The sequence below is a fragment of the Bos taurus genome, chromosome 25, assembly GCF_002263795.3.
Source record: "Bos taurus isolate L1 Dominette 01449 registration number 42190680 breed Hereford chromosome 25, ARS-UCD2.0, whole genome shotgun sequence".
NCBI lineage: Eukaryota > Metazoa > Chordata > Mammalia > Artiodactyla > Bovidae > Bos > Bos taurus.
The window spans coordinates 34,333,414-34,360,101 of record NC_037352.1 but is presented as its reverse complement, the minus strand read 5'-3'; the positions used below and the strand labels follow the sequence as shown (position 1 = coordinate 34,360,101).

Below are 26,688 nucleotides of genomic sequence, written 5' to 3'. Positions count from 1 at the left end.
TAGGCTCCCAGACCTTGCAAAGGCTGACCTAGGAAGTGAGCTAGGTGCTCCAGGAGGGAGGCCTGAGCTGCTTCAGCGACTGAGGCCCAGAGCAGAGAACAGGACCAGAGGAATGGGGGGTGCAGGGCTAGGGCATGTCAGTGTTTTCCAAGACTTGGGTTTTCTGCCCCCATTTCTGCTCTGGGCCTGGGCAGAGATTCCCCAGGGCTGTCTGGGGTGGGTGGTGTCAGGTATCTGGGGATCTCTGGGAGAGCACCAGGGGGCAGTCACTTACCATCCTATCTGGGGTTGGGGCGGGGAGAGGAGGGAGGCTGGGGAGGCCGAACCCAGGGCATCCTGCAGGGGCCGTCAGGGCCTGCCCTGGCCCTGCTCCACCCTGTTGACAGGTGGGGCTGAGACTTCCCTTCTGGAGTCAATAACAGCCTGACACCCTAGAGGCCTGCTCTCTGCTTGGTGGGAGCCAGTTACTCTTCCAGAACCGTTCTGCCCCACCCAACCCAGAGCCTTGGGGCTCCAGCTAAGGGACTGGCCTTTGAGACCCCTTCCAGGGTTCAAGCCTTTCAGGCTGGTCACACCTAGAGAAGGGTTTTGTTTTTGTTCTTTTGTTTTTTGAGATCTTTAACAGGGCCACCAAGGGGATTGTGGAAGGATAGCTCTGCCTCCAGGGCCCAGAGAGGTGGGGGAGGAAGCTCCAAAAGCGGGAGAGCTTGGTGATGGATGTAGGGGTTCAGAGAAGTGGGAGAACTCCCAGAAAGGAGGGAGTTCCAGTGTGGAAGAAGGGGCTTGGTGCTGGGAGGGGGTTGTAGTGAGGGAGTGGAGGATCAGAGAGGGACACAGACCTGGCAAGGAGGATGGGGGCTCAGAGGGGGCTAGGGAAGGGGGCTCAGGGACCACTCTGGTCATCCATTCACCCGCTGAAGTTCTCAATCCCCCTGCCCCGCTGTCTTCCCAGCCTCAACACAGCCGTCCCTAAAGGACTTTCCAAAGGACTTTCATGAACCCATCTGATGAAGGGGAATGAAAGTGGTTGTCTAGACCTGCCCCGGGGTCAGGGCCAAGACTGAAGGCCTTCCTTGTACCAGGTCCTGGTTGGCCTAGTTAGAAAGCCATCCTTATACCCTTGGGCCCCCCTGGGAATTTGGTCTTCCTACCATTGTTAGGGAATCCTCGGTAGCCGCCAACCTTGGCCATTCTCCCTTGATTCCCAGCTCGCACAGAGCTGGCAACACCGACAATCCAAACAGGAGGGGCCTCAGGAGCCACCCAGACCCCTCAGAATGGAAACTGAGCCCAGCCCAGGGCTGGACCCCAGGCCATGCCTCCAAAAGGGACAGAGCTGACTCAGACTCGGACCTGGCCTCAGCTCAATGCATTTTCCTGAATGCAAAGCTGCTCCTGCAACCTCTGTCGGTTCTTTAAACCGAGCAGGCTCTGCCCTATTCCTGGCAGGCTCTGCCCAGTTCAGCCCTGAGGTGGGGGTGAGGGTAGATTTCCTTCCACTGACGCGGCCTCTGGACCACCAGGGCTGCATCTTGACCCAACCATTGCCACTTAGGCTGTGCAGGGAGGTGTTCCAGGCTGGTTGGCGTGCAAGGCTGGAAGGAAGGGTAGCGGGGTGGGGCGGATATGAAACTGCAGGGGCCTCTCCTAGGGAAGGTCAGTTTTCCCCTAGGTCCCCAGACATGACCTTTTCTCTCTGGGTTGGGAGTTGGGAGGCCTGTCTGAACGCTTGACTTTCCCTTGCCCTCAGTCTGCCCTTCAGAAGAGATGGAGGTGCTGACAACTGGCCAGTGAGGCTCTTCCGCCCTCCATGCTCCTGCCCAAGGCCATCCAGAGATTCTGTTATTAATCTGGAGTTGTTCCTTCTTAGCCAAACCTGGGGTTCCTGGGATTTTTCATGCTTCCAGCTCTCCAAGCAGAGCTGTCTCGTAAGTTGTTCGGTTGCTCAGTTGTGTTTGACTCTTTGTGACTCCATGGACTACAGCACACCAGGCTTCCCTGTCCTTCACCACCTCCTGGAGCTTGCTCAGACTCATGTCCATTGAGTCACTGATGCCATCCAACCATCTCATCCTCTGTGGTCCCCTTCTCCTGCCTTCAGTCTTTCCCAGCTTCAGAGTTTTTTTTTTTTTCCAATGAGTCGACTCTTCCAGTGAGTCAGATTTTTTTCATGCTTCCAGCTCTCCCAGCAGAGGTGTCTCATGAGAGGCCTATGAGAATATAGTTCATCTTCAGGAGGCAGAGTTTGATGCATACGATGAAGTCAGAGTCACCTGGGCAGGTGGAGGAGGGAGGGGAGAGTCAAAACTGCCCAGAGACTAAGAGGAACTTGCCATGGATGGCGTCATTCCCGCCTCCGGGCTCTTGCTCTTCAGGGCTGGAACCCAGGGACGTGGTAGATGGACAGGTGGTACACACTTTGGGGTGGGGAGCACACATTCCTAGGGGCTGCTTCTCTAGGAGAGCAGACGTGAAGGCAGGGCTTAGCCCCCATGACATCAGGGTCTGAGCAGCAGGGCCCAGTGCCAGTCCGACTAAGGCCCGCCCAGGCTCGCCCAGCTGCCCACAGCCATGCTCATCCTCTATCCCTGGTTTGATCCTAAGAGGTAACTCAGTCACTGCTGAGCAAGTCTGGACCCGGGGCCAAGCCCTGGCTGCAGGGTTGTCCCAGGTTCCTCTGTGTGCATGTAGGGGTTGGGTGCAATGTAGAGGGACAGAGGGTCCAGGGTAAGGCCAGCAGATAATGATCTCGGGCACTCGCAGCAGTAAACAGCAGCTTGAAGTAAGGACTTAGTCTCCCAGACCCGGACTCCTAACCCCTGGACCGCAGGAGCCAGCAGTTAGGGCTAGAGTCCCTAGTCCCTGCCTGACTAGTCAAGAATGAATTCAGGCGAGGAGGCAGAAGGTAAAGAGTAAAGTAAAAAGTTTATTGAAAAGAAAAGGACATGCAGAAAGGCACTTGGGCAAGTTCAGAGAGAGAGTTGAGCCTTCGGAAAGTTTAAATCCTTTATAAGGGGGCAGTTTTCCAGATCTCTGTCTTCCCTCAGGCCAGTCATCCTGCTTTGTCCTTCCCTCTACCCCCCACAGTTAATTTGTCTCAGGACCCTCCCCTGGGGTGCGCACGGTCAGCCAAGATGGATCTCGAAGTGAAGGCTTCTGGGAGGAGCAAACTCATTATGGCCTGGGATTATGCTCTGACTTCTGACTCTAAGGAGCCTTTCTGCGCATGTGTAGTGCCTCCCTTATCCTAAAAACGGGGAAGTGGAGAACCTGTAATCCTTCACTCAGACAGGGTCTTGCCTCTCTTTGTCCTTGCCATGATTATTGCCTTGAGATGTTAACAAGAGACAAAGACTGGCTATTTAGCCTGTTCTTCACCCTGGCTATTTACCTATTGTTACTTCCATTTCGGAGAGCAATCCGGAGGCTGATTGTAAATTCCTCCGTTGGAGCCCACTTATCTCCTGTCCCAGAAAATGCAAACAGAAGGGTGGCTGATTGTAAATGTCCATTTCTGAGCCAGTCTATCTCCTACCTCAATAGGACCTCTCCAGCTTGAACTCCGCCCCACCCTGGGCTCTCTGTCAACTTCCTGGCCAAGCCAGTTCCTGGCCGAGGGACTCCAGACCTACCCCACCCTCCTCGCCATTCTTCCCTTGGTTGCCCCTCTCCCATCACAAAAGTGGTCTGGCCGTGCCCTTTGGACTCAGCCCCGAGGTCCTCTGCAGCCATTCTCTGGGCAGTTTTTACTCTCCACCCCACCCTCTCCAGGAGCAGTCTGTGCCTGGCAACCCCCCCCCGGGCTGATTCAGTAGCAGGGAAGATGAGAACAGCTGGAAACAATTCACTCTTCCTGCAGCCAAGGTCTGGGGGCTGCCTGACTTTGCGGAGACAGGGAGGTCAGCAAGCCCCAGACAGGGCGTCATGGCAGTCAGGAGCTCAGGACTTCAGAGGTCCCCTCCTTTTCCCACCCCCAGCACCTCCACATCTGGTCTGTCACCCCCACCCTGCAGAGGCCTGATTGCTGCCACCCCCTGGCCTGTGGCCCCCTTCCCCCCTCCCCTGGCAGGACCTGTGCCCACTGCATCTCAGCCGCACACTGCCCCCTGCCTCTTGGCAGGCCCCTGCCGAGCATTCTCTGAGATCTGGAACCCCTTTTCTAAAGCAAGGATGCTTAAACCCTTTGATCAGCCTGCACTTAGTGTGGCCTTCAATTGCCTCCCAAGACAGTCCCCCCCTTCTCCCTCCATTGCCCTGTCTGCTGGCAGCCCCTCCTCCAGCCTGACCTCACCAGCCTTCCAACCCTCACCCATGCAATTCCTGCCTTACCTGTCACATAAGATACACTTCCAGAAATCCCTGTTTCCCACTCCACCGAGACCCCCTGCCCCCCACCCCCCGGCTGTGCAGGCTCCTGTCTATGCTGTGCGTCACAAGGCTGTGTCCTCCACTTGCCCCGTGGGCTCAAGCAGGGACTTGGACTGACGAGCTGGGTGCTGGGCCCAGAGAAGGTGCCAACAGGGAGGGCAGATTTCACAACTGGAAGGGAGAGAGGAAAGAAGAGACCCAGGGATCACTGACCTGGAGCTGAGAGTGGCTTGCGCACCCCATGGGTCCCTAGGGGAGCTGGGGAGGGGTGAGCGGCAGCCTCAGGGGTTTGAGGTCTGAGAGGAAGCCTTTGTCGTTGACCTGGAGCAGGGGCATTGCCCCCCAGATGCTCTTCAGCTGAGCAGAGGGGCCTGGATCCTAGCGTTCACTGAACCAGGCCAGTGTCTGAGTCTGCAGCCCTGAAGGACATGGGAGGCCTTTAGAGAGCAGCCCACTGGAAATCAGAGAAAGGCCTGGAGAGGCGGGAACAGCAGTAGGCGGAGTCTCACCGGGTCTCTCAACACCGCAGAGCCAGTCTCTCCCAGTGGAGAACCCAGACCTGAGCCAGCCTGCCCAGAGGCGCTGCCAGGCCTACATCTTCTTCTTTTTGAAAGATATTTATTTGTTTGGCTACGCCAGGTCTTGGTTGTGGCACATGAGATCTTTAGTTGCAGCATGCGGGATCTAGTTCCCCTAACAGGAATCGAACCCAGCCAGGCCCCCTGCATTGGGAGCGCAGAGCCTTAGCCACTGGACTGTTGCAGAAACCAGTAATCGAGAAACCAAGCACCACACTTGGAGAGTTGGAGAGCTCAGGTTTATTATGCCGGCGGGCCCAGAGGAGTTAACACTCCAAGCTCTGAGCCCCGAACAAAGGGGTTACAGAGTTTTTATAGACAGGCTGTAGTGGGCAACACTAGCTGCTAATAGGCTGGTTTAAACTAAGGGAGGGGGATGCCTGACCTTTACACGGACAGGCATGATGAAGCAGGTTTGCAGGGGCTGAGCAATTGCAAAGAGCAGGACAAAGGTGAGGGAGATAAGCTCCAGCTCCTAGTATTGTAAGTCCCCACGTTCTGAGACTACGTGACCTACGTGATCCAGACTTTTCAAGAAGCCAGCTGAGTTACAGAGGCAGAAGGAGCGGGAGGTGATGTAAAATTTTAGCTTTTCCTCTTCATTCCCCCTTCTTGATGCTTCTATCACTCGTTGCAGAAAGCATCATCTCATGTTTTGGTAGGACGTTCAGAGCTCCCCATCATTTAGGGGGCTGTATTGAGCTATTGGACTTCCCTGGTGGATCAGAGGTTAAAGCGTCTGCCTGGAATGCGGAGACCCGGGTTCGATCCCTGGGTTGGGAAGATCCCCTGGAGAAGGAAATGGCAACCCACTCCAGTGCTCTTGCCTGGAGAATCCCATGGAGAGAGGAGCCTGGTAGGCTACAGTCCATGGGGTTGCAAAGAGTCGGACACGACTGAGCGACTTCATTCACTCACTCACTCACTCATTGAGCTATTACCATTTGCAACTTTATGGATTCAATCCAAGAGGTTATGAACTGGGTAATTGCTTTGAGAATACAAGGGCCAAACAATAGCACTGCAAAGAGCGTGATGAGAGGATCTGTTAAAGGGAGAAGTCACAAGGGCCAGCTCCAGATATTGCTCGAATTACCCCAGGAATTAGCTAGTTTTTCTCTCCTTTTTATGATTTGTTCGCTTAGCTGTTGGGCCATGTCCCTGACTATTTCTATTCGTTTACATAAAAGCAGCATTCTTTATTCAAGAAGAGGCAGAGTCCTCTCTTTTCAGCTGTCAGTAGGTCTAGCCCTCTCCTATTCTGTAAAACCACCTCAGCCAGGGAGTCTAGTTGGTCCTGTAAAGAAAAGTACAGCAATAATACTGATTAGGGATCTAGGCCAGGGTTGACAATGAAAATCCATTGATATTTTGATAGCCGGATCCTCAGGCTTCCGCCGTGCGTTGACCAGCCAGCTGCCAGTGTGTGGCTGGAGCAAGGCTGAAGAAACAATCCTCAAGCTTCTGCCAAGCGTTGACTAGTTAGCTTTCAGAATGACTAGAGCAGGGCTCAGCGTCCTTCGTGGTTGAAGGCCATTGTCTTTGGAACTGGACCTTGAGGAAGTTTTTGGGGTCCCAAACTGCTTTCCAGGTGTCCTCATCACAGGAAGCTGCTGCTTTCTTGACTCGGGTGCGGTGGATCCAAGGGATAACACCTATAACTTTAATGGCAGTAGGGGTTGCCAGGATGACCGTGTGAGGGCCTGTCCAAACTGGCTGAAGTGGGTTTTTTTTTTTTTGGTCTTTAACCCATACCTCATCTCCTGGCTGATAGGGATGAACCCGATTGCCCAAAGGAATGGGTGTCCTTTCTAAGGTTTCTTGGGCGATATGGCGGAAGACTTTTCCAGGGCCTGGAGGTGTCGGGACATCTCCAGGTCAGCTAGTTGTTGGTGGTCTCCCTTGAGCTTTTTTATCACTGGCAGTGGTCTCCCGTATAAGATCTCAAAGGGAGAATAGCCTGAGGACCTCAGGGTGCATTTACGGAGGGAGATGATAGTGCACAGAATGATAAGGCAGCTTGTCCTAGCACTGTCTGGGTGATGGCCAGGGGATATTCTTGTCGTACTACTATTTGGAGAAACTTCAACAAGAAAGTTAAAGATATACGGCCCAAAGATTAATAGAAGTAGGAAAGCTGCTGGGGGGCTAGCCAGGAGAACCAGGTCCAGACATTGGTTTGTGATGTTAGTGTTTCTCTAGGTATGAGAAGAGGTAAGAATTTGGACTCATAAAAATCTTTACCTGAAAACATCTGACTATCTGAAGGCCTGTTTTTCCAGGGTTTTCCCAGAGCATGGAGTGTCTTATTTCTTTGTCTCCACCCTGAACTCCTTTCAAGAGGGTGTTGAAGGTCAGCATCTTATAGTGGTCACAATTTAATTTTTGTAGAGGCAGCTGGCAAGGGCCAGCTTCCAGTCAGCAGGGCCCCTTCATAGCCACATATGTGACCATGTTTTGGGGCATTTCAAGGTCATTGTGTCCCGCGGTGCTGGGAAGGCTCACTCCCAGTCTAACAAAGATTCCACTGACAGGCCACTCACTGTGTTGTCACTAGGCCAGGCCTTGTAAGTAGCAAGTCTCTGGACCATACCTGTCTTACTAGCCTCTTGGTCCAGGAAAATATTTCCTCTTGTTGCTTCTTCCCGTATCTAGAGTTACGTTATTACAATTATTGATCTCATATGGAATTGCATATCAGCATTTTATCTCAGGCTCAGTCACACATTTGGTAACGTAAGAAATAATCTTCTGAAACAAGCTACATAGAAAAAATAATATAGCTAGCAGTTATTAGTAAGGTCACAAGCAAGAATTTAGGTCAAGAACTTTCATTGGGTATAGCCCGGTATACCCCAGGTCATCTGACTCAGTTACATGATTATAGCCAAGTGTTAATCTCCTGGTTGTACATCATGGACCATCTGACCTTTATCCAAAGACTGGTTACTGACTTAAGCTTTAGAAACAATCTTAGAGTGTCCTTTTTAATAACTTAATTAAACCTTTTAGCAATAAAGCATAACAAGGAACTATCTCAGAAGTGAGTCTTAGTAAGCACAGACCTTAATTAACAAAACTAGAATTTAAAATTTAGTGAAACGTAATTTTTTCTTTTTTCGGAGAACTCATTGTGACAGCAGTAACACTATAGGCAGGGAAGGCTTAATCCCATCAGATAAAAATGAGGTCTGTCAGGGCACCGGGAAAAGCCCAGGGGCCTTCTTGGATTTCCCATAGCCCTGGCTCTTTGGTTTTAGCTGTTGTTTATCCATTTTTAATTTCCTGATTTAGGAGCAGACTATTGCCACGTTTTAAGGACCTCAAGATAGCAAAAGTCTAACCATAAGGGGTTATTTTTTTGTAGAAGCAGAATGAACTTTGTCTACATGTACCATAATTTTAAATAATATTTATTTGCTTTAGCAAAGTAACAAAAAGATTTTAAAGACAAATATAAATCACTTAAAGGCAAAGAAATTAATAATCTGGTATCAAAAGCTGCATTCTAAGAAAACTTTGTTTTCTAAACAGAGAGAAGGCCAAATTCCAGTCTGGTACCAGCTTACTGTTAATAACAAAATTTGTTTATCTGCTTAATCTTAGAAAATCTTCTCCATAAATCTTGAAGAACTAGCAGTATTTTTCTAAAGGTATGAGAGTAAAACCATAGAAGGCATGTTTAGAATCTGATTCTCTTGCAGTTGACAAAGAAACCTTGTCATAACACTTTAATATGATAACTAGAATTATAACTGACTATATTTTATCAGGGCATATCAGATCTATATGAATTTCACATAATTTTAGGATATCTATATTAGTAACATCAACCATACGGTATAACCTGAAAAGATTTTTCACCCCTTTAACAGTACTTCCCATGTAACTTAACATGTCCAACGAACCCAGGTAGCTTAATAGCTCTTTGGGATGTCTCAGGGGCCCTCTGAAGCATCCCAAAGTTAGCTAGAAGTCAAGTTATTTAGGAAGTTTTGTCAATAAATGTCAAAAGGGTTTATAACATTCAGTCAGGTAGGATCACATAAGTTACTGTGAAATAATAGTTATTTACTTAGCCAAAGTTAACAAAAGATTTCAAAGGTAAATTCAGAACAGAGCAATTAAGAGGTAAAGAAACTTAAATCTATTATTAAAAGCAGTTCAACATCTGAAGAAAGGTATGTCCTCTTAACAGAGAGAAAGGCCAAATTCAAGTTTTGCACCAGCTTACTTTAAACTCATTTAGGTAAACTTAATTAAATTTATTTTAAACTTAGTCCTAACTATGCACAAAACTTTTTTTAGGGTCCACTTTCCACAAACTTTTTAATCACTTCTATAACAGCCATCTGTAAGTCAGACCTACTTTCCTTTTCCTTTATAAAATGTAATTTTATTTCTTATACCTTCTTTATTAAAAGCATACATCCTACATCCTTATTAGATTAGCAAACAAACATTAATACTAGATATTTAATATTGACTATTTCCCAGTTCACGTGAATCTGACATTTATTTAGGTTAACTTTTCTTGTATTTAGAATTGTTTGATTTGTAAGCGCTTACTTTTTTTTAGGCCAATTAAATTAGAACTCATTTACCACTTCAACAATATTATCAGAAAAAAACAAAAGACATACACTGAGACATACATAAATCCAGACAGACAGAGATCTTATAGTTCTCTGGGATTTAAAATATCTCTTTGACTCCTTTTTTTTTCTTTGCTTGAAGTTCTAATTTGCTCAAGGCCAAGGTCTCAGGCAAAGTGGGCTGTGTATTTCAAGGACATGGAAAGGGTTAACTTCAAGCTTTTTCCTAGGCAGGCCTTTTAACAAGCTAGTTATTTTTAATTGCATATGCAAAAAGAATTGGTTTTGCAGTTTCCAAAAAGAAAAATTTCTCTCACTCTGTTCAATCAGCAATCATGCACTCACAATCCTTCAGAGGCTATCACAATGCCTCCCTTCTCCAGAGTCCCCAGGTTTCCTTAACTGTTGCTGCCTTCCTGGGAGCTCCAAGCAGGTTATCAGTCACGAGGCCTTCCTTCTCCCGAGTCTGGTCAGGGCTTGGCTGTCCGGACAGTCGGTCAGAACACCGGTCCGAAAGAGAACCCTGAATACCGTCAAGTGGCGTGCGTCCTTGTTGGTCTCGGGGTTCCTTCGTTCCAGCCAGGCTGAGCCATCCACCAGTCCGGTGGCTCAACGGGCTGGCGTGCTTGGAATCTCGCTGGGGCCTCCAGAAATGTTGCAGAAACAGGTAATCGAGAAACTAAGCACCACACTCGGAGAGTTGGAGAGCTCAGGTTTATTATGCTGGCGGGCCCAGAGGAGTTAACACTCCAAGCTCTGAGTCCCGAACAAAGGGGTTACAAAGTTTTTATAGATAGACTATAGTGGGCAACACTAGCTGCTAATAGGCTGGTTTAAGGGAAGGGGACGCCTGACCTTTACACGGACAGGCATGATGAAGCAGGTTTGCAGGGGCTGAGCAATTTCGAAGAGCAGGACAAGGGTGAGTGAGATAAGCTGCAGCGCCTAGTAAAGTCCCCATGTTCTGAGACTACATGACCTACATGATCCAGACTTTGCAAGGAGCCAGCTGAGTTACAGAAGCAGAAGGAACAGGAGGTGATGTAAAATTTTAACTTTTCCTCTTCAGGACCACCAGTGCGAATATGAGTGTGAAGTCGCTTCAGTTGTGTCCGACACTTTGCAACCCCACGGACTGCAGCCTGCCAGGCTCCTCTGTCCATGGGATTCTCCAGGCAAGAATACTGGAGTGGGTTGCCATTTCCTTCTCCAGGGGAATCTTTCCAACCCAGGGATGGATCCGCGTCTCCTCCATTGGCAGGTTCTTTACCACTAGAGCCACTGGGGAAGCCCACTAGACCACCAAGGAAGTCCCAGATCCCACATCTGAGTTGAGCTCAGGGCATACGTAGGACCAGCCCAGCCTCAGACTCTGGTCCTGTCTCTGCCCTGCTCCCGAAAGTACGACCCAGGCAGCCTACTGAGCTTCCATCCCTTCTTCCTCATCCCTTATTTTGGGTTTCCAACGGAGACTGCAGCCCCAATTCTTCATCTCCTATGGACCTCATACCCCAGCTGTGTCCTAGAGGACGGTATGAGCCCCTAGACCTATATTCCAGTTGGAGCACTGACTGCACCCAGGCGCTGACCCCTGCCTGACCCCGGCCATGGCCCTGGACTCTGGGTCTTCCTGAGCTCCGGAAGCTCTCTCTGTTTTGCAACCTGGCTGGCTTCCTTGAGTGGCCCTGGCCCCCAGGCTCACCTCCATCGCCGTCCGTCTCCTCCTGAGGCCCCACGGAGCCTCCCTGGGCAGCACTTCAAGCTGTGGAGGCCCGCTCCCCACCCCCGCCCCTGCCCCGGCCTGTGTCTTGAACTCGTCTGCTCTCCGGTGCCTGTGGTCACTCAGATGGCCCTCCAGGACTACTGGGTGCACCCGGGCAGGTCTCTTCACTTTTTTAAAAATAATAATTTTATTTATTTATGATTTGGCTGCACTGGGTCTTAGTTGTGGCACATGGGATCTAGTTCCCTGACCAGGGATTGAACCCCCTTCACTGGGAGCTTGGAGTTTTAGCCACTGGACCACCAGGGAAGTCCCAGGTCTCTTCACTTCTTTGAGGCTTTGCTGCCCAGTTGCCAAGCAGGAGTAACAGCACCTCTTCTCAGGGCTGGCCTGAGGATTACCTTGTCAAAGGCTTGGCACCAGCTCTGCCACTCATCAAGGGCACCGGTGGAGGAGCTGGCAGCCTCGCGATCGCTCTTTCTGACCAGACAGGAGGACCCAGACACACCCGTGGAAGTCAGGGCCATCCTGTTGCCAGCTGCAAGGGCGCCGGCCAGCAGAGCGAGGGTGAGACGCAGACGGGCTGACTCTGGGTCGTGGCCCAGCAGAGTGGAGGCATCCAGGAGACACCTGAGACGTGGGGGGTGTGCATGTCAGGGAGGTGAGCGGAAGATTTGAGATCAGAGCTTAGGGAACCAGCGGTGGGAGGGTGGATGGACTGGGCAGCGCCCTGGCTGACAGGTCCAGACCCGAGCTGCCAGCTGGGCCAGCACCACCCTTATTCCAGGTGTTTATTTCTCTGTGGGCCTCCCTCCAGGTTTGGCGGGGCCGGGACCTGCCTTGGCTTTATGCCTGCTCCAGATCATGGTGTCCGAACATGGAACCTGCCCCAGGGAGTAGAGACTGGGAAGCTGGGCAGTGTGGGGGGAGATGGTTGTGGGTGGGTGCTCAAGGCCCTGCCCTGCGGGTGCTGCTCCTTTCAGAAACCATGGCAAAGCCTGGCTGAGCAATCAGAACAGGGTCTGTCTTGGCCACAGCCCCAGGCTCTAGGACCTTGTTGGTGGAGAAGACTGGAAGGTCTCTCAAGACCTTGAGCAGTTCAGACTGGGCTCCAAAGCCTCCATCTTCTTACTCCCTCCCCGAGGTCTTCCCAGACCCTGCTTCATCAGGGAGACAGTGAGTGGGTAGGAGACGGTGGTGGGGAGGGCACAGACAAAGGAGAGGGCCAAGGCAGGCATGGCCGCTCCTGGCAGGGACAGGCAAGGCAGGCCCTCCTGCGGCCACCGCTTCCCCCATCTGGTCTTTGCCTCTCCCACCAAAACCTAAGCCACACCTGCTCATCACTCTCTACGGGGCACTCTCGGACCTGAGGACCCAGGTCCCATGCTGCCTACACGGGCTGGGGGAATTGCCCCTCAGAAAGCCTCCTGTGGTGGCCACACTTCCCCTCCCGTCTACCTGGCCCAGCCCCTCTATGATGAAGTCCGGAGTCTGAGCTCCCAGGAAGCCCTCTCCCCCAGCCCTGCCCTATCTCCCCTCACCTGCCCCCTTGCCCAGGTGGTTCCTGAGTGCCCAAGCCTGGGTCAAGTGCCTCTCATAGTTTCCCCTGCTCCCCTGCAGGCTCTGGGCCTTTTAACTCTGGTGAACAATCACTGCTTCTCTCTTAATGAACAAGGGGCACAGGAGGCCAGGGCTGTGCCCAGTGACGGATGGCACTGCACCCACAGGACCCAGCCTGGGGCCTGGTGCCCAACGGGCCCTCAGCAAACGTCAAACCAGCACCAACCCCTCTTCCTTCACAAAAACACCAGGCTCTGAGGCAGTGACTGGCGGTGGCTTCAAACTTTATTTGAGAAAAACAGAAGGTAAACGTATCAAAAGAACATAGAGGTTTGGCGGGTGAGGATGGTCAGTGATGGCTACTTGTGGGCTGGGCCGCTGGGCTAAGGGTCTTTACTTGTTTTCCGGCTGTTCGGACTTCCCGGCTTCGGGGCCGCCAAGCTGGGCACGCGCCTGGAAGGTGACGGGAATGGTGATCTCGGCCGACTGGGTGGCTGACTTGGGCAACGGGGCCTCCACGGTGAGCGTGCCCTCAGGGGACAGAGAGGAGGAGACCAGGGTGGGGTCCACACCGGGGGGCAGCCTGGACGGGCAAAGAGGGTAGACGAGAGTTACACACAAGGGCGTCCCCGCGCGCCCGCCCCCGCCCCCCAGATCCGGAGCCAGGACTCACGTGTATTTGCGAGTGAAGCAACGGGAAATGTAGCCGTGCTCGTCCTGCCTTTCCTCGTGCTTGCCTGGGAGGAGGGGGAGGGGAAGTAGGTCAGAGGAGGCGGGAAAGGGCGGCCTCGCCGCTGGCTCGCAGCCAAACGCACCCCACCTGGTGGCCAGGACTCCGGGCTGGCAAGACTGACGGAGGGATCTGGGTGCCCGAGACTGTCCCGGGAACTCAGAAGCTTTTGGAAAGTTCGGGTTCAGGGGCTTGGCGAGTGGGGGGTGGGGGTGGAAGCGCGGCTCGGAGCAGGCCCACACGCCCCCTCCGCGGACCCGGGCTGGGAGCAGGGACCGTGACGGGGGGGGGGGGGGGGGGGGGATGGGGAGCAGGGCGGGGAGGGCGACGCCCTCTTCATACCGACTGCGGGCCGGGGTGGGTGGGGCGCGGGGGGGGGTCTGGTCCCTTGGGGGCCAGGTCCTCAGGTCGGAGGGCTGGGGTTGAGGCGGGGGGGGGGTCTCCGCTGGAAGGGGGCGTTGCTTTCCTTAGTGGAGACTTTTTAGGGCTAAAAGATTCCTTAGGAACTCCCAGCAAACCCCAACTCCAGAGAATACAGACCAGGGGTTGGGCGAAGAGGCCGGGCTCCGCTCCGGGGGCTCCCCACCCCCCACCGTCCGTCCTCGGCTAAGTTTTCACTTTCCAGCGTTCCCCTCTCCCCGCTCCCCGCCCACATTTCAACCCGGGGCTCTTCCCCGGGACCCGCGAGAAGCGAGGGGCCGGGGTCCCTGGGGCGGAGGGCGGGGGTGCTCACCAGTGATCTCCACCACGCCGTCCTTGGTCTTGACCGTCAGCTCCTCGGGGGCGAAGTGGTTGACGTCCAGGGACACGCGCCAGCGGTCGGCGGTCTGCTGGATCTCGGAGACCCCACTGCTGAGCTGCCGGCTGAGCGCGCGGTTGTAGGCGGGACCCTCGATCGCTGCGGCGGGCAGCGCGCGCACGTAGCCCGGCCATCCGCTGTGGCTCAGCCACTGCGACCACTCCTCGGGCAGCCGGGGCAGCCCGAAGGCCTGGTCGAAGAGGCGGCTGTGGGCCGGATACCAGTCGCGGAAAGGGTCCCAGCTGGGGCCCCGCAGGAGCGAGAAGGGCACTCGGCGCTCGGCCATGCTGGCTGGTCTGGGTGCGTCCGGAGGAGGCTCGGAGAAGCGAGAGAAGTGGCGGGCGCCGGACCCCGCAGCGCTTTTATGGGTCTCCAGCCGGGTATTTTTAGCAGGCGGTGTTTCAGGTCTCTATTAATGGCAATGACGGGCCAGGGGGCAGCCCCTCCCCCTGCATTCCCCCCCACTGCATACCAGGGCGCGGGGCGGGGCGAGGAAGGCCCTGCCCACATCTGGAACCTTCTCTTGTTCGAGAAAACAAATGACTAGAGCCCCGGTGTCGGCGCACTGCCCACTGCCGGAAGCTCGGAGGCCTGGGTGCAAAGCGCTGGGCCGCGATCTGTAGACAGTCGGGGAGGACAAAGCCGAGGGAGAGGGAGGGAGAGGTCGGGCAGTGAGTCCCAGGCCGCACAACTAGGAGCTGGCAGAGCGAGCCAGGATTTGGACGGCAGAGTGTCTGTGAAATAATGCCTTAAGAAGCAGCGTGGTTAGGGCGGTCTCGGGAGGTAGACCGCCTGAGTTCACATACAGGTTCTGCCACTCACTCGATGAACTTGTGCAAGTTGAGAGTCTTTTGCCTCAGTTTCCCCATCGGGAAAATGGGGATGATGATGGTGGTGATGATAATGCTTTCATCGCTGGGTTGGTTTGAAGATTCAGCCTCTTAATGCAAGTAAACATTTTAGTCCAGGGTACAGGATAATGAATATATTGTTATTATTAGCCCCCTGAAGTTGAAGGAGGGGGCAGAAAGGACAGCATAAATGTGTCCCTGTTGCAGAGGCAATGGTGTGTGTAGGTTTGGCCGTTTGTCCCCTGACCCCCAGTGTTGTAGACTCATCACAAACCCTGAGGGCCAGTGCTGAGAAGGGGTCAGGAGGAAGGTTATGGTCAAGTCTCCCCATTATATCTAGTTTTCTGGAGGAGCCCTAGACAGGAGAACTTGAAATGCAGCAACCTTGAATCTAGTCAGGGCTTTGCTGTTTGTGTGATTTGGGCCAATGCTCCTTTCCCTGTTTGCAGTTTATTATCTCAGAGCCTGTTCTGTTGAATATTCCCACAGACAGGGAGAGGGGGCAGTTCCTTCAAACTTGCTTGGAGCCTGAAGCCCATCCCTCCTCCTGTCTGACTGCCTGTGAGATCCACGCCCCCACTACCCGCTCTGGGAAAAGATGCTGCTCCCAGCTTCCTGCCATAATCCTAACAATCTCTCTCTCTCTCTCTCTCTCTCTCCTGCCTTCCTTCTCCTGACATATGTCCTGTGTCCCTCCTTTTTCAATGAGGAAACAGGTTTAGAAATGAGGTAACTGGCCCATGGTCTCCCATAAGACACTAGCGGAGTAAGGCTCTCATCTCTAGTGCTCACGGCTCTTCCCCTGGTCGGGCTCCCACCTTGGGCTCCTCTTGTTTTCTCTTCTCCCGAGACCCACTCTGCTTGCTGCCCCCCACCAAGGGTCTCAGCTTCAGGAAGCCCCAGGCCTTGGCTCCCTGGCACTCCCAGCCCCACCCAACCCCAGCTCTTAAAGTCAGGGTGAGGTCAGGAGCCAGGGAGGGCCCTCATCCACTCCCTGCCTGCCCACCTCGGCCCAGACTGGAGCCTAGGTGCCCCACCCTCGCGGGAGCTGTCATGTATAATCACAGATGCTGTCAAGTTCAGCCTAGCCACGCTCTGGGTGGGGGCTGCCTGCCTGGCCACCAGTACCTTGTAGACAGAGGCTCCTTTCACAGCTTCCTTCCATTTGCCTGAAACCAGGGTGGGGAGCTTCCATCCCTGTTGCCCCAGCCAGGGCAAGTTGTGCAACCCACAGCGCCTCCCCCAGCACTCGGCGCATGGCGGCAGGAGTGGCAGAAGACAGAACTTTCACATCTTACTTTTTTTCCCACATCGCAGGACTTGTAGGATCATAACTCCCCAACTAGGGGATTGAACTTGGGCCCTTGGCAGTGAAAGCGTGGAGTCCTAACCATTGGACCACCAGGGAAGTCCCCAGGTCCATCTTCGGTTGGTCACTTCGTGAGGGACTCTGATCAGAGCTGCCAATCACAAGGGAGGGGACCTGGGTGGCTCTAGGTGGTGGTAAGAGGGGGTGAGCGAGGGAGAAACTGGGTTTTGGGGTCAGACTGGGTGGGGCATGAATCTGCTGCTGTTCACTGGCCTGCTGACCTTGCTGAGCCGGAACGTCCCCATCTGCAAGCCGCAGATAACAACACACCCATCTTTCAGGGCTGTGCTGAATCTATAACATGATAACTCCAGTGAAGAGCCTGGTGCTCAGAAGTGTTCATTGTTATAATAACAAAAGAGGAAAGAGGGCCTTTAATCTTGGATATTGAGACTTAGATTAATGAGAAATACCTGGGTGGATGCACTTTACAGCACATTCAAGAATCTTATCAGGGTCTTATTTTGGAGATGAGAAAACTGAGTCACGACTAGCCTAAGGTCACAAGGCTGGTGATGGGTGGAAGGATTGGAACCTGGGGCCTCCTGCCTCTCCAGCCTGGGAAGTCCATCCAGGGAGGGCTGTGGACTGTGGCGAGATGAGGGGTGCAGCCCAGGGTTACCTGTGGGACGGAGGGTGGGGCCGGCCTCTCTGGGTTCACTTCCAGCCCTGACCAAGCAGAGCACCCTTCTTCCAGGGGACTGAGCTGCCTGGGGTAGCTTTTTGGGGATTAAGGGGATAACTCCACCCCCAGGGATTTCCCAGATGCCAAGGGGTTGGGGGGCAGGTGGGCACTGCAGGGACTCCTTAATCAGAGGGCCCCTCCCTTCATTCCTAGCCTCTAAGTCTGGGGTAACCTGCAGCAGCCCAGAGACCAGCCTCCTGGCCCTGTGCCAGAGGCCTCGGCCACATTAGCCACTCCCTTGGCAGGCCTTTGCCAACTGCGGCTGTTCCAGCCCCTCCTTCCCTTGGCCCAGCCTCAGAGAAAGCTCGAGAGTGTTCAGGCAGCTACCGGAGCTCCCAGGAGAGGCCTGACAGCTGATGAATTGCCAGTCGCTGGGCCTGCTGGGAACTAAAAATGTGGGCAGCCGTAATTAGAATGGGGGTGGGAGGCACTGGGTCTCTCTGGAAGCATCTAGATACTTCTCCTGCAGGAGTTCATTTCCACAAACCCAGCTCCTAACTGAGCCTTTGGCTTCTGGCTGGCCTGGGGGGTCATCTCATCTCCACCATCTCTGAAGTGGGGGAGGGCGCCAAGGAGAGGCCACGGGGGAGGGCTGGGGTTCTAGCCTCTTCTTCCCGCCTTGCCATCCAGCAGGGGACGTCCATGTCTCTGATTGTGACCTTGGCCAGGGGCCGGTCTCTATGACTCATTTGCTTCATCTGTACAGTGAGACCATCGGACTGGATGTTCTCGAAGACTCCTTCCAGCGCTGGTGAATCAACAGATTCTCCTCCACTCTCTCCCTCCCTCCCCTGCCCCGTCCTGCAGCCCCTCCCCCCAGGGATGTGCGCATGGTGAGAGGAGACAGAGGGGGCCAAAGGATGCTGAGATTTGGAATCCCCGGCGGGTGGTGGCCATTGGAGGTGGGAGCCCCGGTGGCTGGAGCACCCTCGTGGGCTGGGTGTCCTGAAAATCCTTTCCCAGGTGGAGGGGAGCTTGGCAAGGGAAGGGCAGGTGCCTGGTGATGAAGCTGGTTTGCTGAATATGCCCTCGGCTAAAGAGAGGCTGGGGAGGAGGCCAGGGGGCTTCCAAGAGCGTTTCAGAGAGGCAGGGGAGGGGGTAGTCAGCTGGAACCCCAAAATAGGGCATGTCCACTTGTGATCTGCTATCCTGGGTCTGGGGCTGTAGGAGACGGATTAAGTAAAAGGGGTGGATTTGCCAGGACACAGGAAAGCCTCGTCCAGCCTCCTGGCTGCTGTGTGTTTGGGAGGGAGTGGACGGAGGGGTCCCTGAGGCCCCGCATGCAGAGGAGAGGACTACTACGCCCCAAACGCCACATCTTCCGAAGGTTCCCCCACCCCTGCCCCCATCTCCCCTCCTTGCTACCCGATATGCAATTCAAGTTTCCTGTTTTCCTGCCTGCCTTCCAGTGTTTTTCCCTTTTCCCAAGGTCAGAGCAGAAGAGTGCAGGCTCAACCCTCTGGGGGAGGATGGTGGGGGAGCACGAGGGGGTGGAGTATCTCCCTGTCCTTTTCAGGGGAACAGGTGCCAAGTATCCAGCGAAGTGCTGAGGACGAGAGCTTCGGGCTTTCAGGCTGACATGGACCCTCCCCCAGGGATCTCTCCTCTCAGTCCTGGCCAGTTTTGTATCCCTTCTGGCCGGGGACCAACCAGCAGTTTTTTCCCTTCTCTCTGTCGCCCTCTAGGGTCTTCCTGCCGCCACCTCACTGTTTGTCTCCACCGTCCTCATTTCTCAGTTCCCTCATTCACCCCTTTACTCATTCAACAAACATCGCAAGGGTGCCTGTTTGGGGGATGCAGAGATAAGAAGGCACGGCTTGGGCTCCAGAAGCTCACAGATTTAGGGTGAGCGAGACATGCCAACAAATAACTGAATCAACAGTTTGATGCCCTGGGACTTCCTTGGTGGCTCAGTGCTAAAGAATCTGCCTCCTGATGCGGGGGACTCGGGTTCGATTCCTGGCCGGGGAATTAAGATCCCACGTGGCTCAGGGCACCTAAGCCTGCAAGTTGAAACTACTCAGCACAGACAGTCTCTGGGCTCTGCAACACGAGAAGCCCCTAAGATGCAATGAGAAGCCTTAGCACTGGGGCTGGTGAACCACAGGTGGGGAGAGAGCAGAAATGAGCCGGTCATGTTGCACAGTCCAAGGTCAATGGGCAACACCCCCAGCACTGAGTGGGACATCCCTTGAGTGATGAGGAGGTTGCACTGAGTTTCAGCAACCCCTGTCAGATCCACAGGTGTTTCTGGATCAGATCACCCTCCATCCAAAGCGCCTGGTCGCTCATGCCATTTTACAGATGAGGAAAATGTGCAGGTCAGAGATGGGGGCTCTAGCCAAGCTGGGAGCTGGGGGCTGGAGTACAGGGACCACCAGCAGAGGACGGACCTCACAAGGCCAAGAGGGCACGTGGTCTCCCAGCTAGTGGCTGGTGCAGCTGGGTGAGGGTGCGACCCCGTCTGCCCAGACCCCGCGTTCCCCCTGGGCTGTCACCTCCCCTCTGTGGTCAGCAGAATAGAGGCCCCCAAAGAAGTCCTATTGGAGAAGGAAATGGAAACCCACTCCAGTATTCTTGCCTGGAAAAGTCCATGGACAGAGGAGCCTTGTGGGCTACAGTCCATGGGGTCGCAAAGAGTTGGACATAACTGAGTGACTAAACAACAACAGTACCACAGCAAAGACCCAGTGCTGCCAAAAAAAAAAAAAAAACAACTGCTTGATGCCCTAAAGCAGGAACAGACCCAAGGCTGGAGGAAACCAGGGGGAGTGAGTGGCCACTGCAGCTGGCAGTCAGGAAGTCTCCTTGGAGGAGGAGGCAGCTGAGCTGGACCTAAACCGGGAGCTCCCAGGGAACCTGAGGACAGGGCATGTGGGGGGCTGAGGGACCCTCCAGGGATTCCAGGAAAGGGATGGGAGCTGAGGTTGGAGGGTGGCGGGAGGAGAGGATGGCAGTTTCAGGCGGGGCCATTTGGAAGGCCTTCTAAGCCCTATGCCCGGTGGACATGGTCCTCGGATCCTCGGGGCAGGGAGTTCTGCTTCATTAATCCCAGTACTGGGTCCTCAGAGCACATAGTAGGTGTTCAATAAGCATGTTGGGAGGAGTGAGGGAAGGGTCAGGTTGGCATTTTAGATATGGTGGGAGGGGCAGGCAGGGATGGAAGGGGCAGGCCAGCTAGTGAGGAGGTGGGCATGGGAGGAGGGGTCATGGGAAGAGGCCAGGAGCCGGGGGCAGGGTAGAAAAGGGAGTGGTATTATCTGGTCACAGCCTGGCTGTGGGGTGTGGATGAGGAAGGTTGGGCAGGGAGGGAAGGGAAGGGGGAAGGCGGAGGGGCAGGGACAGCTGGGTGGGAGACAGGCTGGACTTGCATGCCCACCTTCGGTCTGTTTCGTGCCCCGCCCGCCCCCTCCAAAAAGTGGCATCTCTAGAGTAGGACCAAGTCTGCTCTCCCTGTAGCCCCAACCCCTGCCCAAAGCCCAGTTCTTGCTGGACAGGTGTAAAGGGTTAAGGAGATCACCAGTGCTTCTTTGAACAGCTTCCTCAGATCAGAAACAGAGCCAGTGGCCAAAGGCCTCCTCAGGTGCCCCTTCCAGCCTGAGGGAAAAGAAACTAGAGAGGGGTCATGTGTGGACACAGCCATAGGCTTCAGAGCATGGCACCCCCTCCCCGGTTCTGCAGCCAGTCCAGACCCAGGACATCTCCTGTGTGGGGCCCTAAAGGACTGAAGAGTGTCTGCGATACCAAGCTGCCTGCAGATGCGGGCGTGACGGCCTCCTTTCAGATTCCCAAAGAGCAGCTGATTCAAAGCAAGGTTAGAATCTGTCACTCTAAGAGGAGAAGGAAGATGAGCAGAATGTGTGTGTTTAGATCTACATAAAAGAATCTGCCTGCAATGAGGGAGACCTGGTTTCGATCCCCGGGTTGGGAAGATCCCCTGGAGAAGAGAATGGCAACCCACTCCAGTATTCTCGCCTGGAGAATTCCATGGACAGAGGAGCCTGACGGGCTACAGTCCATAGGGTGGCAGAGTCAGACATGACTGAGTGACTCACACACATAAGTAAAAGAAATAAATACAATGTGAGTAGCTTAAAAACAACAGCAAAAAGCCACACCAAGCTCTCCCTTTTCAAGCTCTCCCCCAGCCGGGGCTGGACACACAGTTTTCTGTAAGTGGCCACCCATGGGTGACTTGCTGTATGGCAGGCAGGCCCTGTGCCGAGCACTTTCAGGACAATATCCCCCCTTTCGGCTTCCTCCCAGCCCCGTGTGGAGCCCGGATTCACAGCCAGTATTGTTCTGAGCTGTGTTCCAGCTGTTCTGAACACCCTACCTGTAAGGAAGGTCCTGCACGTGGACCCTGCTTCCCCATTCACTGCTGAAGTGAGGCCAGGTGTTGGGGGGTCGGGGAAACAGGGGTGTTCAAAGCCCACAGGGCGGGTCTTCCCTGATGGTAAAGTGGATGACACTCCGTGCTCCCCATGCTGGGGGCCCGAGTTCCATCCCTGGTCAGGGAACTTAGATCCCACATGCCACAACTAAAATCCGGAGCAGCCAAATAAATAAAAATAAATATTAAAAAAAAAAAAAAAAGCCACAGGGCCTCCAGTCTGGGAGGAAGAAGGCCTTTTGGGGGCCCCGTTTTTCTCCCCACCGATCTGCAGACTCATGCATGGAAGCTCGGTGCCCGCTCTTCTCCTGGGTCCCTCTCATTTCTCAGAGGGAAGGACCCCAGGACCCCCCTTTCCCTCCCTGCACGCCCCAGGTACTCAAATCCACAGAGGCCTGGTCTCACCACCTGCCGTCCGGGCTCCAAGTGTTTATTATTTAGAGTCCGATTTCAATCCGCACTGCGGAGAAGGAAGGGGAAATTGGGGGTGGGGGTGGGGGGAGGAAACCCGGATCAGACCCCAGACCCCTCCCCCCACTGGAGCCCAGGGCATCTGCCCTGTTGGGCCAAGGAAGACTTTGTGAGATCCCTGAGGGCCCCAGGAGGAGGGGGCTGGGAGCAGCAGGAGAGGGCTGGGGGCTCACTGCTTCCCCGTCCGTCTGTCCGTCCGTCCGTGCCCCAGGCCACCGCCCTCAGTCTAGAGTCTACCCTTTCTTCGAAGGGCTGTAGCACCCCACTCTGGGAGAGGAGGAACGAGTGCTCCCCCTGGCTCCCTGCTCGCATGGGCATGCCCTGGAGTGCACATTATCCTATGCCCGTGCCATCTGGCCCAGGTCCCAGCCACTGGGCACGCCGGGACTCCGGAGCCTGCTCAGTCCTCCCACTGCGCTGCTTTCCCCCCTGCAGGCTCCTCCTCCATCCCCCCCTTCTCTCTTCCACCTCCTGACCTGACCCCTTTCATCTCAGAGTCAGGGGCGGCTGGGGTCTGTAGGCCCCATCTCGGGTCACGCAGACAGCCTGACCTGTCTGGGCCTGGGGAAGCCCTGGCCCAGAAGAGCACAGGGCAACGGCTGGAGGGGAGAGCCTGGCCTGAAGAGGTGGGACCAAGGGTGAGCTAAGGCTCAGGGGCCCCACGGAGTCTGTGCACTCTTGAGCCAGGGAAGGGGTTTGTGGAGGCCGTGGGGCCAGCCTCTAGCCTGCAGCCAGGGTCCTTCTGCAGCCAGCTCAGAAGGAGGGGGTTCCCCAGCCTGGAGGGTGGTGCACCGAGGGTTAGGCCGTTCCTCCTTCTGTCTAACTTAGCTCCTGCCTGCTGTCCCACTCCGTGTCCACCCAGAGGTGGAGAGGAACTGAGGGCCCTAGGGAGTGGCAGGGGAGGCTCCCAGGTCTGGCACTTTTAAGAGGATGTCCCTGGCTCCACTGGACTGAGGTCCTCAGCCTGGTGAGCTGGCATCAAGCAGGAAAGGGTGATGATCCCTGTGTTCGAAACGGCTCTTTGTTCCCTGGACTGCGTGGGTGAGCAGGAGGTGGGGTGGGGACCCTCCAGAAGCAGCAGAATCCAGCTCCTCTTTGTCTTCAGGGCACCCACCACCCTCAAGGTCTTCCCCAGTCCCGGGACCTCTTTGTAGCAGTGGGGTGCAGGCCCCACTGCCTCCCATGGCTCCTGGGGCCCTCGCCTTGCCCTGTGCCAGGGGGCATGAAGCTGGGTTCCCTGGGCTCAGAAGCCCCCACTCTCTGAGCTGCTCCGGCTGTGGTAGCTGGGAGTGGGGGTCTGGGAGGGACTTCGTGTGCGGCTGCGGGTCCGACTGCGGCTGCTGTAGCTTCCGTGGCTGTGGCCGGGGCTGGGGCTGTGGCTGGGGCTCCGGCTTGAGTAGTCGCTGCTCAGGCAGCTGGAGGAGGACGAGGGGCTGGGTCGGTAGTAGGGGATGGGACGCTTCCGGGCACTGCCGGGAGGGAAAAGCCGATTACAGGCCATTCGGGGCCCTGAGCTCTGCCAGTCCCGGGCCCTTACTCTGGCCCTGAGCCCATCCCCAGCAGTGGCCAGGGCTTGCCTGCCTCAGTTTCCTCTGATCTCGGCCTTGGAATTCTCCCCGCCTCCCCCTCCACCCCTGCCCCCACAGGATTAGACAGGCAGTGGTCCCTAGCCAATTTCATGTTGATCACTTTGTTTTTCCTGCAGGGAAAGGGGACCAAGTCTCTGCTTGATTGAAGCAGGTGCTCAATAAATATTTGTTGAATAAACGAAACTTTTAAATATAGTCAACTCACATCAGCCAAGCTAAGCAGCGGCTTCTGTGCCTGGGAGGGTTTGTGAATATGGCTCAGTCCTGCTTCCTTGTTCCTCCAAAGAATTGAGGATTTTGGTTTTCAGGTCACTCAGAGGGAACAGGAGGAGGCCCCTGGCCACTGCTGCCCAGGCCCAAGGCCCTGGCCCAAGCCCCCCAGCCCCCCACACCTTACTCCACTACCTCCCCCTGGCCCGGAGTTAGTCTGAAGCCAGGAGACTGGGACCCAGAGGAAAGAAAATAGGGTTAAGGAGGCGACAGCGTCCCACTGCGTGGGGTTAATTCTGAGAAAGAAAACAGGTATAAGTTAGTTGCAGGGGAGGAGGAGGCAGCCTGGGAGCGGGCAGAAGTGGGTGCCAGGTGGAAGGCATGGAGGTCTAGCTGTCTTTGGGCACCCTGCTTATGTGGGTTATCTACTGGGGGGGATATCCCAAGCCTGGCAGGCTGGCCTCTAGCTCTGATAGGAGAACTGAAGCCCAGAGAGGCAGGCTTATCTCCTAAGGCTGCCCAGCAAGGCTAGAGCAGAGGCAGCTCAGCATTTTGCCTGTGGCCCTTTATCCCATGTCAGGGACCTGGGGCTGCAGAGTGATTTTCACAAATGCACACCATCCTCTCACCTGGAGACCCAGGCCCAGAGCCCCAGTCCTGACAGACTGTGTGGGCACAGTGGGAGGGACTGGCTCCTCTCCCAACTGCCCCAGAGACCAGACTGCTGTTGCCCCCTCCTCCAAATTCCCTCCCCGGGGGTGAGGCGGGCTGAGAAGTGAGCAGAAAGGGTTAGTGAGAAAAGGAGAGGCAAACAGACAGCTGAACAGAGCCAGTCAGCTCACATGGGTATCTCCCCTGCGGCCTGTGGAGAGGGGGTCCACCCGGCCCCCAGGCTGGCCACAGGCCACTCAGCAGGCTGGACCTTAAGATGAAGGAGAAAAGGAGAGAGACATCATTGCCAGGAGGTAAATGAGGGGCGGGAAGGAGGAGGGAGGGGCTCCAACAGGGATGGCTGGAATCTTCCAGAGCCGAACTCCTTGCCTGCTGCTGTCCCCAGACCGAGTACCGGCCCCTCCCCTCCAGGCCTCCCGGACGCTTCCCGGCCGGAGGCCTCCCTCCTCCCGAGCCTGCCCCAGTCTTCGGGTCCCACCCCCCATTTTCCCTTCCCCAACCCCCACCTCCTCTCCTCCGGCGCCCCCTCGTCCCTGCACCAGGTTCAGGTGGGGGACCCCCGCTGCCCGGCCCCTGACTACCTGGTGATGCGCCGCGGCTCCATGAAGCTGGGCGAGTCCCGGCGCCGCTTGCGGATGGGCGAGTAGCTGCGGGAGCGGCGCCGGGCGCGGGCGGCCTCGGCCTCGGCGTGCCTCGCGCGGCTCTCCCCGTCCTTGTCCCTGCGGGGCCCGGCCCGGGGTGAGCGACGCGGCCCGGCCGCCCCCGGCCGGGGCCGCCGCCGCCGCCGCCACCCCTGGACCTGGACTTACCGACCCAGGGTTTTCTTGGGCGACGGCGAGCGGCTGGGGCTGCGGGCCCTCTTCTCCGCCGAGCGCGAGCGGGATTTGGAGGGCGAGCGGCTGGAGCTCCAGGAGCGCGGGTGCTGGCCTGGGCTGCGCGACGAGCTCCTCCCCTCGGGCCCGCCGTGCCTGCCCGGGGACGGCGAGGTGCTGGCGGGCCGGGTGCGCGGGGCCCGCTCCTTGGCCCTGGAGGAGGGGGCACGGCGACAGGAGGGGGACGCTCAGCTGGCAGAGAGTGGGCCCTGAGCAGGGGAGGGGGAGCCCCGGGTGACAGGAAAGGGAGTGAGGGGGGCCCCCTCGAGGGGAAAGGTCTTGGGAGGGGAAGGGGTTCTATGGGGTTGGCGAGGGGACGGGGGTTAGGGGGTTGGGGGAGGGGCAGGGAGTGGGTTCCGGGAGGAGGGAGCGGGGCTCTGGAGCGGGGAGAGGAAATCAGTGAGGAAGAGGCCTTTCCGTGCCGTCGAGGGAGAGTGATCTTGGGGTTGGAGGGGCAAGTAAGGAAGGAGGGTTTGCTAGCGTGGGAAGAGGGCCTGGATCTTAGCGGGGAGATGGGGGAAGAGGTCTGCTTGGGGGAGGAGGAGGGAGGGGCACTCAGTGCGTGGGGAGGGAGGACCACCAGGGAAGGGGGAGGACTCCGTGGGGGGAGGGTGTTCCGTCGGGGAGGGCAGTGCTCCGTCGGAGGAGGGTGATCTGCGGGGTGGGGGGAACTCGGTGCGTGGAGAATGACGGGGGCGAGGGCCTGGTGGGGAAAGGGGGCTGGCGGAGGTAAGTGCTCAATGCGGGGAAGGGAGCCCCGGGCGGGTCCCTGGGGCCGAGCCAGCTCACCGTTTCCCGTGCCCGCCGTGGCCTCGCTCGGAGCCGGGCTCGGGCCCGGGGCCGGGGGCGCCGCCGCCCGAGTCGCTGCTGGAGCGGGCCCTACTGAGCGAGCGCGACGAGCCCCGGGGCGGCGCTGGCCGGGCGCGCCGGCGGCCCCTGCGGCGGGGCGCGGACGCCGAGGACCGCGATCGCCGCCTCCGCCGCCGCCGCCGTCGCCGCCTGGCCGCCCCGCCCGCCGCGCGGCCTCCTCTGCCCCGCGACGACGGCGCCGAGCGCGGGCTCGGGCTCTCCTTCCCCCGCGCGGGCGGCGTGGCTGCGCCGGCCTCCGCCTGGTCGCGGGCCCTGGGCGAGGGCGAGCTGGGCTTCTGACGGGGAGAGAGGCAGAGAGGGCACGGAGCGGGGTGGAGAGGGGACGGGGCGGGGGCGACAGGGGCGGGCAGAGA

General features: G+C 56.3%; 2 protein-coding genes across 3 annotated transcripts in view; both read right to left on the bottom strand.

Moving 5' to 3' along the window:
* Window positions 1-13,079: 13,079 nt before the first annotated feature.
* On the bottom strand, window positions 13,080-14,682 carry HSPB1 (heat shock protein family B (small) member 1). The gene is made up of 3 exons (NM_001025569.2): window positions 14,288-14,682; window positions 13,498-13,561; window positions 13,080-13,407 (listed from the first exon to the last, which is right to left on the bottom strand). Exons 1-3 carry the CDS (start codon window positions 14,637-14,639, stop codon window positions 13,218-13,220), a joined length of 606 nt encoding a protein of 201 aa, NP_001020740.2. The 5' UTR covers window positions 14,640-14,682; the 3' UTR covers window positions 13,080-13,217.
* Window positions 14,683-22,791: 8,109 nt separating this feature from the next.
* SRRM3 (serine/arginine repetitive matrix 3) overlaps window positions 22,792-26,688 on the bottom strand; it is a 53,152-nt gene continuing 49,255 nt past the window's right edge. Inside the window, exons 12-16 of one of the 2 annotated variants that reach the window (XR_009492873.1) lie at window positions 26,255-26,610; window positions 25,403-25,618; window positions 25,175-25,312; window positions 23,917-24,843; window positions 23,507-23,591 (exon numbers count right to left, since the gene is read on the bottom strand). Coding sequence is in view for 1 of the 2 variants with exons in the window: in XM_024985197.2 (XP_024840965.1) it covers window positions 23,366-23,591; window positions 25,175-25,312; window positions 25,403-25,618; window positions 26,255-26,610 (936 nt within the window). In the remaining variant the exon portion in view is untranslated. Of the gene's footprint in view, window positions 23,592-23,916; window positions 24,844-25,174; window positions 25,313-25,402; window positions 25,619-26,254; window positions 26,611-26,688 lie in introns of both variants that reach the window. The other variant, XM_024985197.2, reaches the window with a different exon arrangement.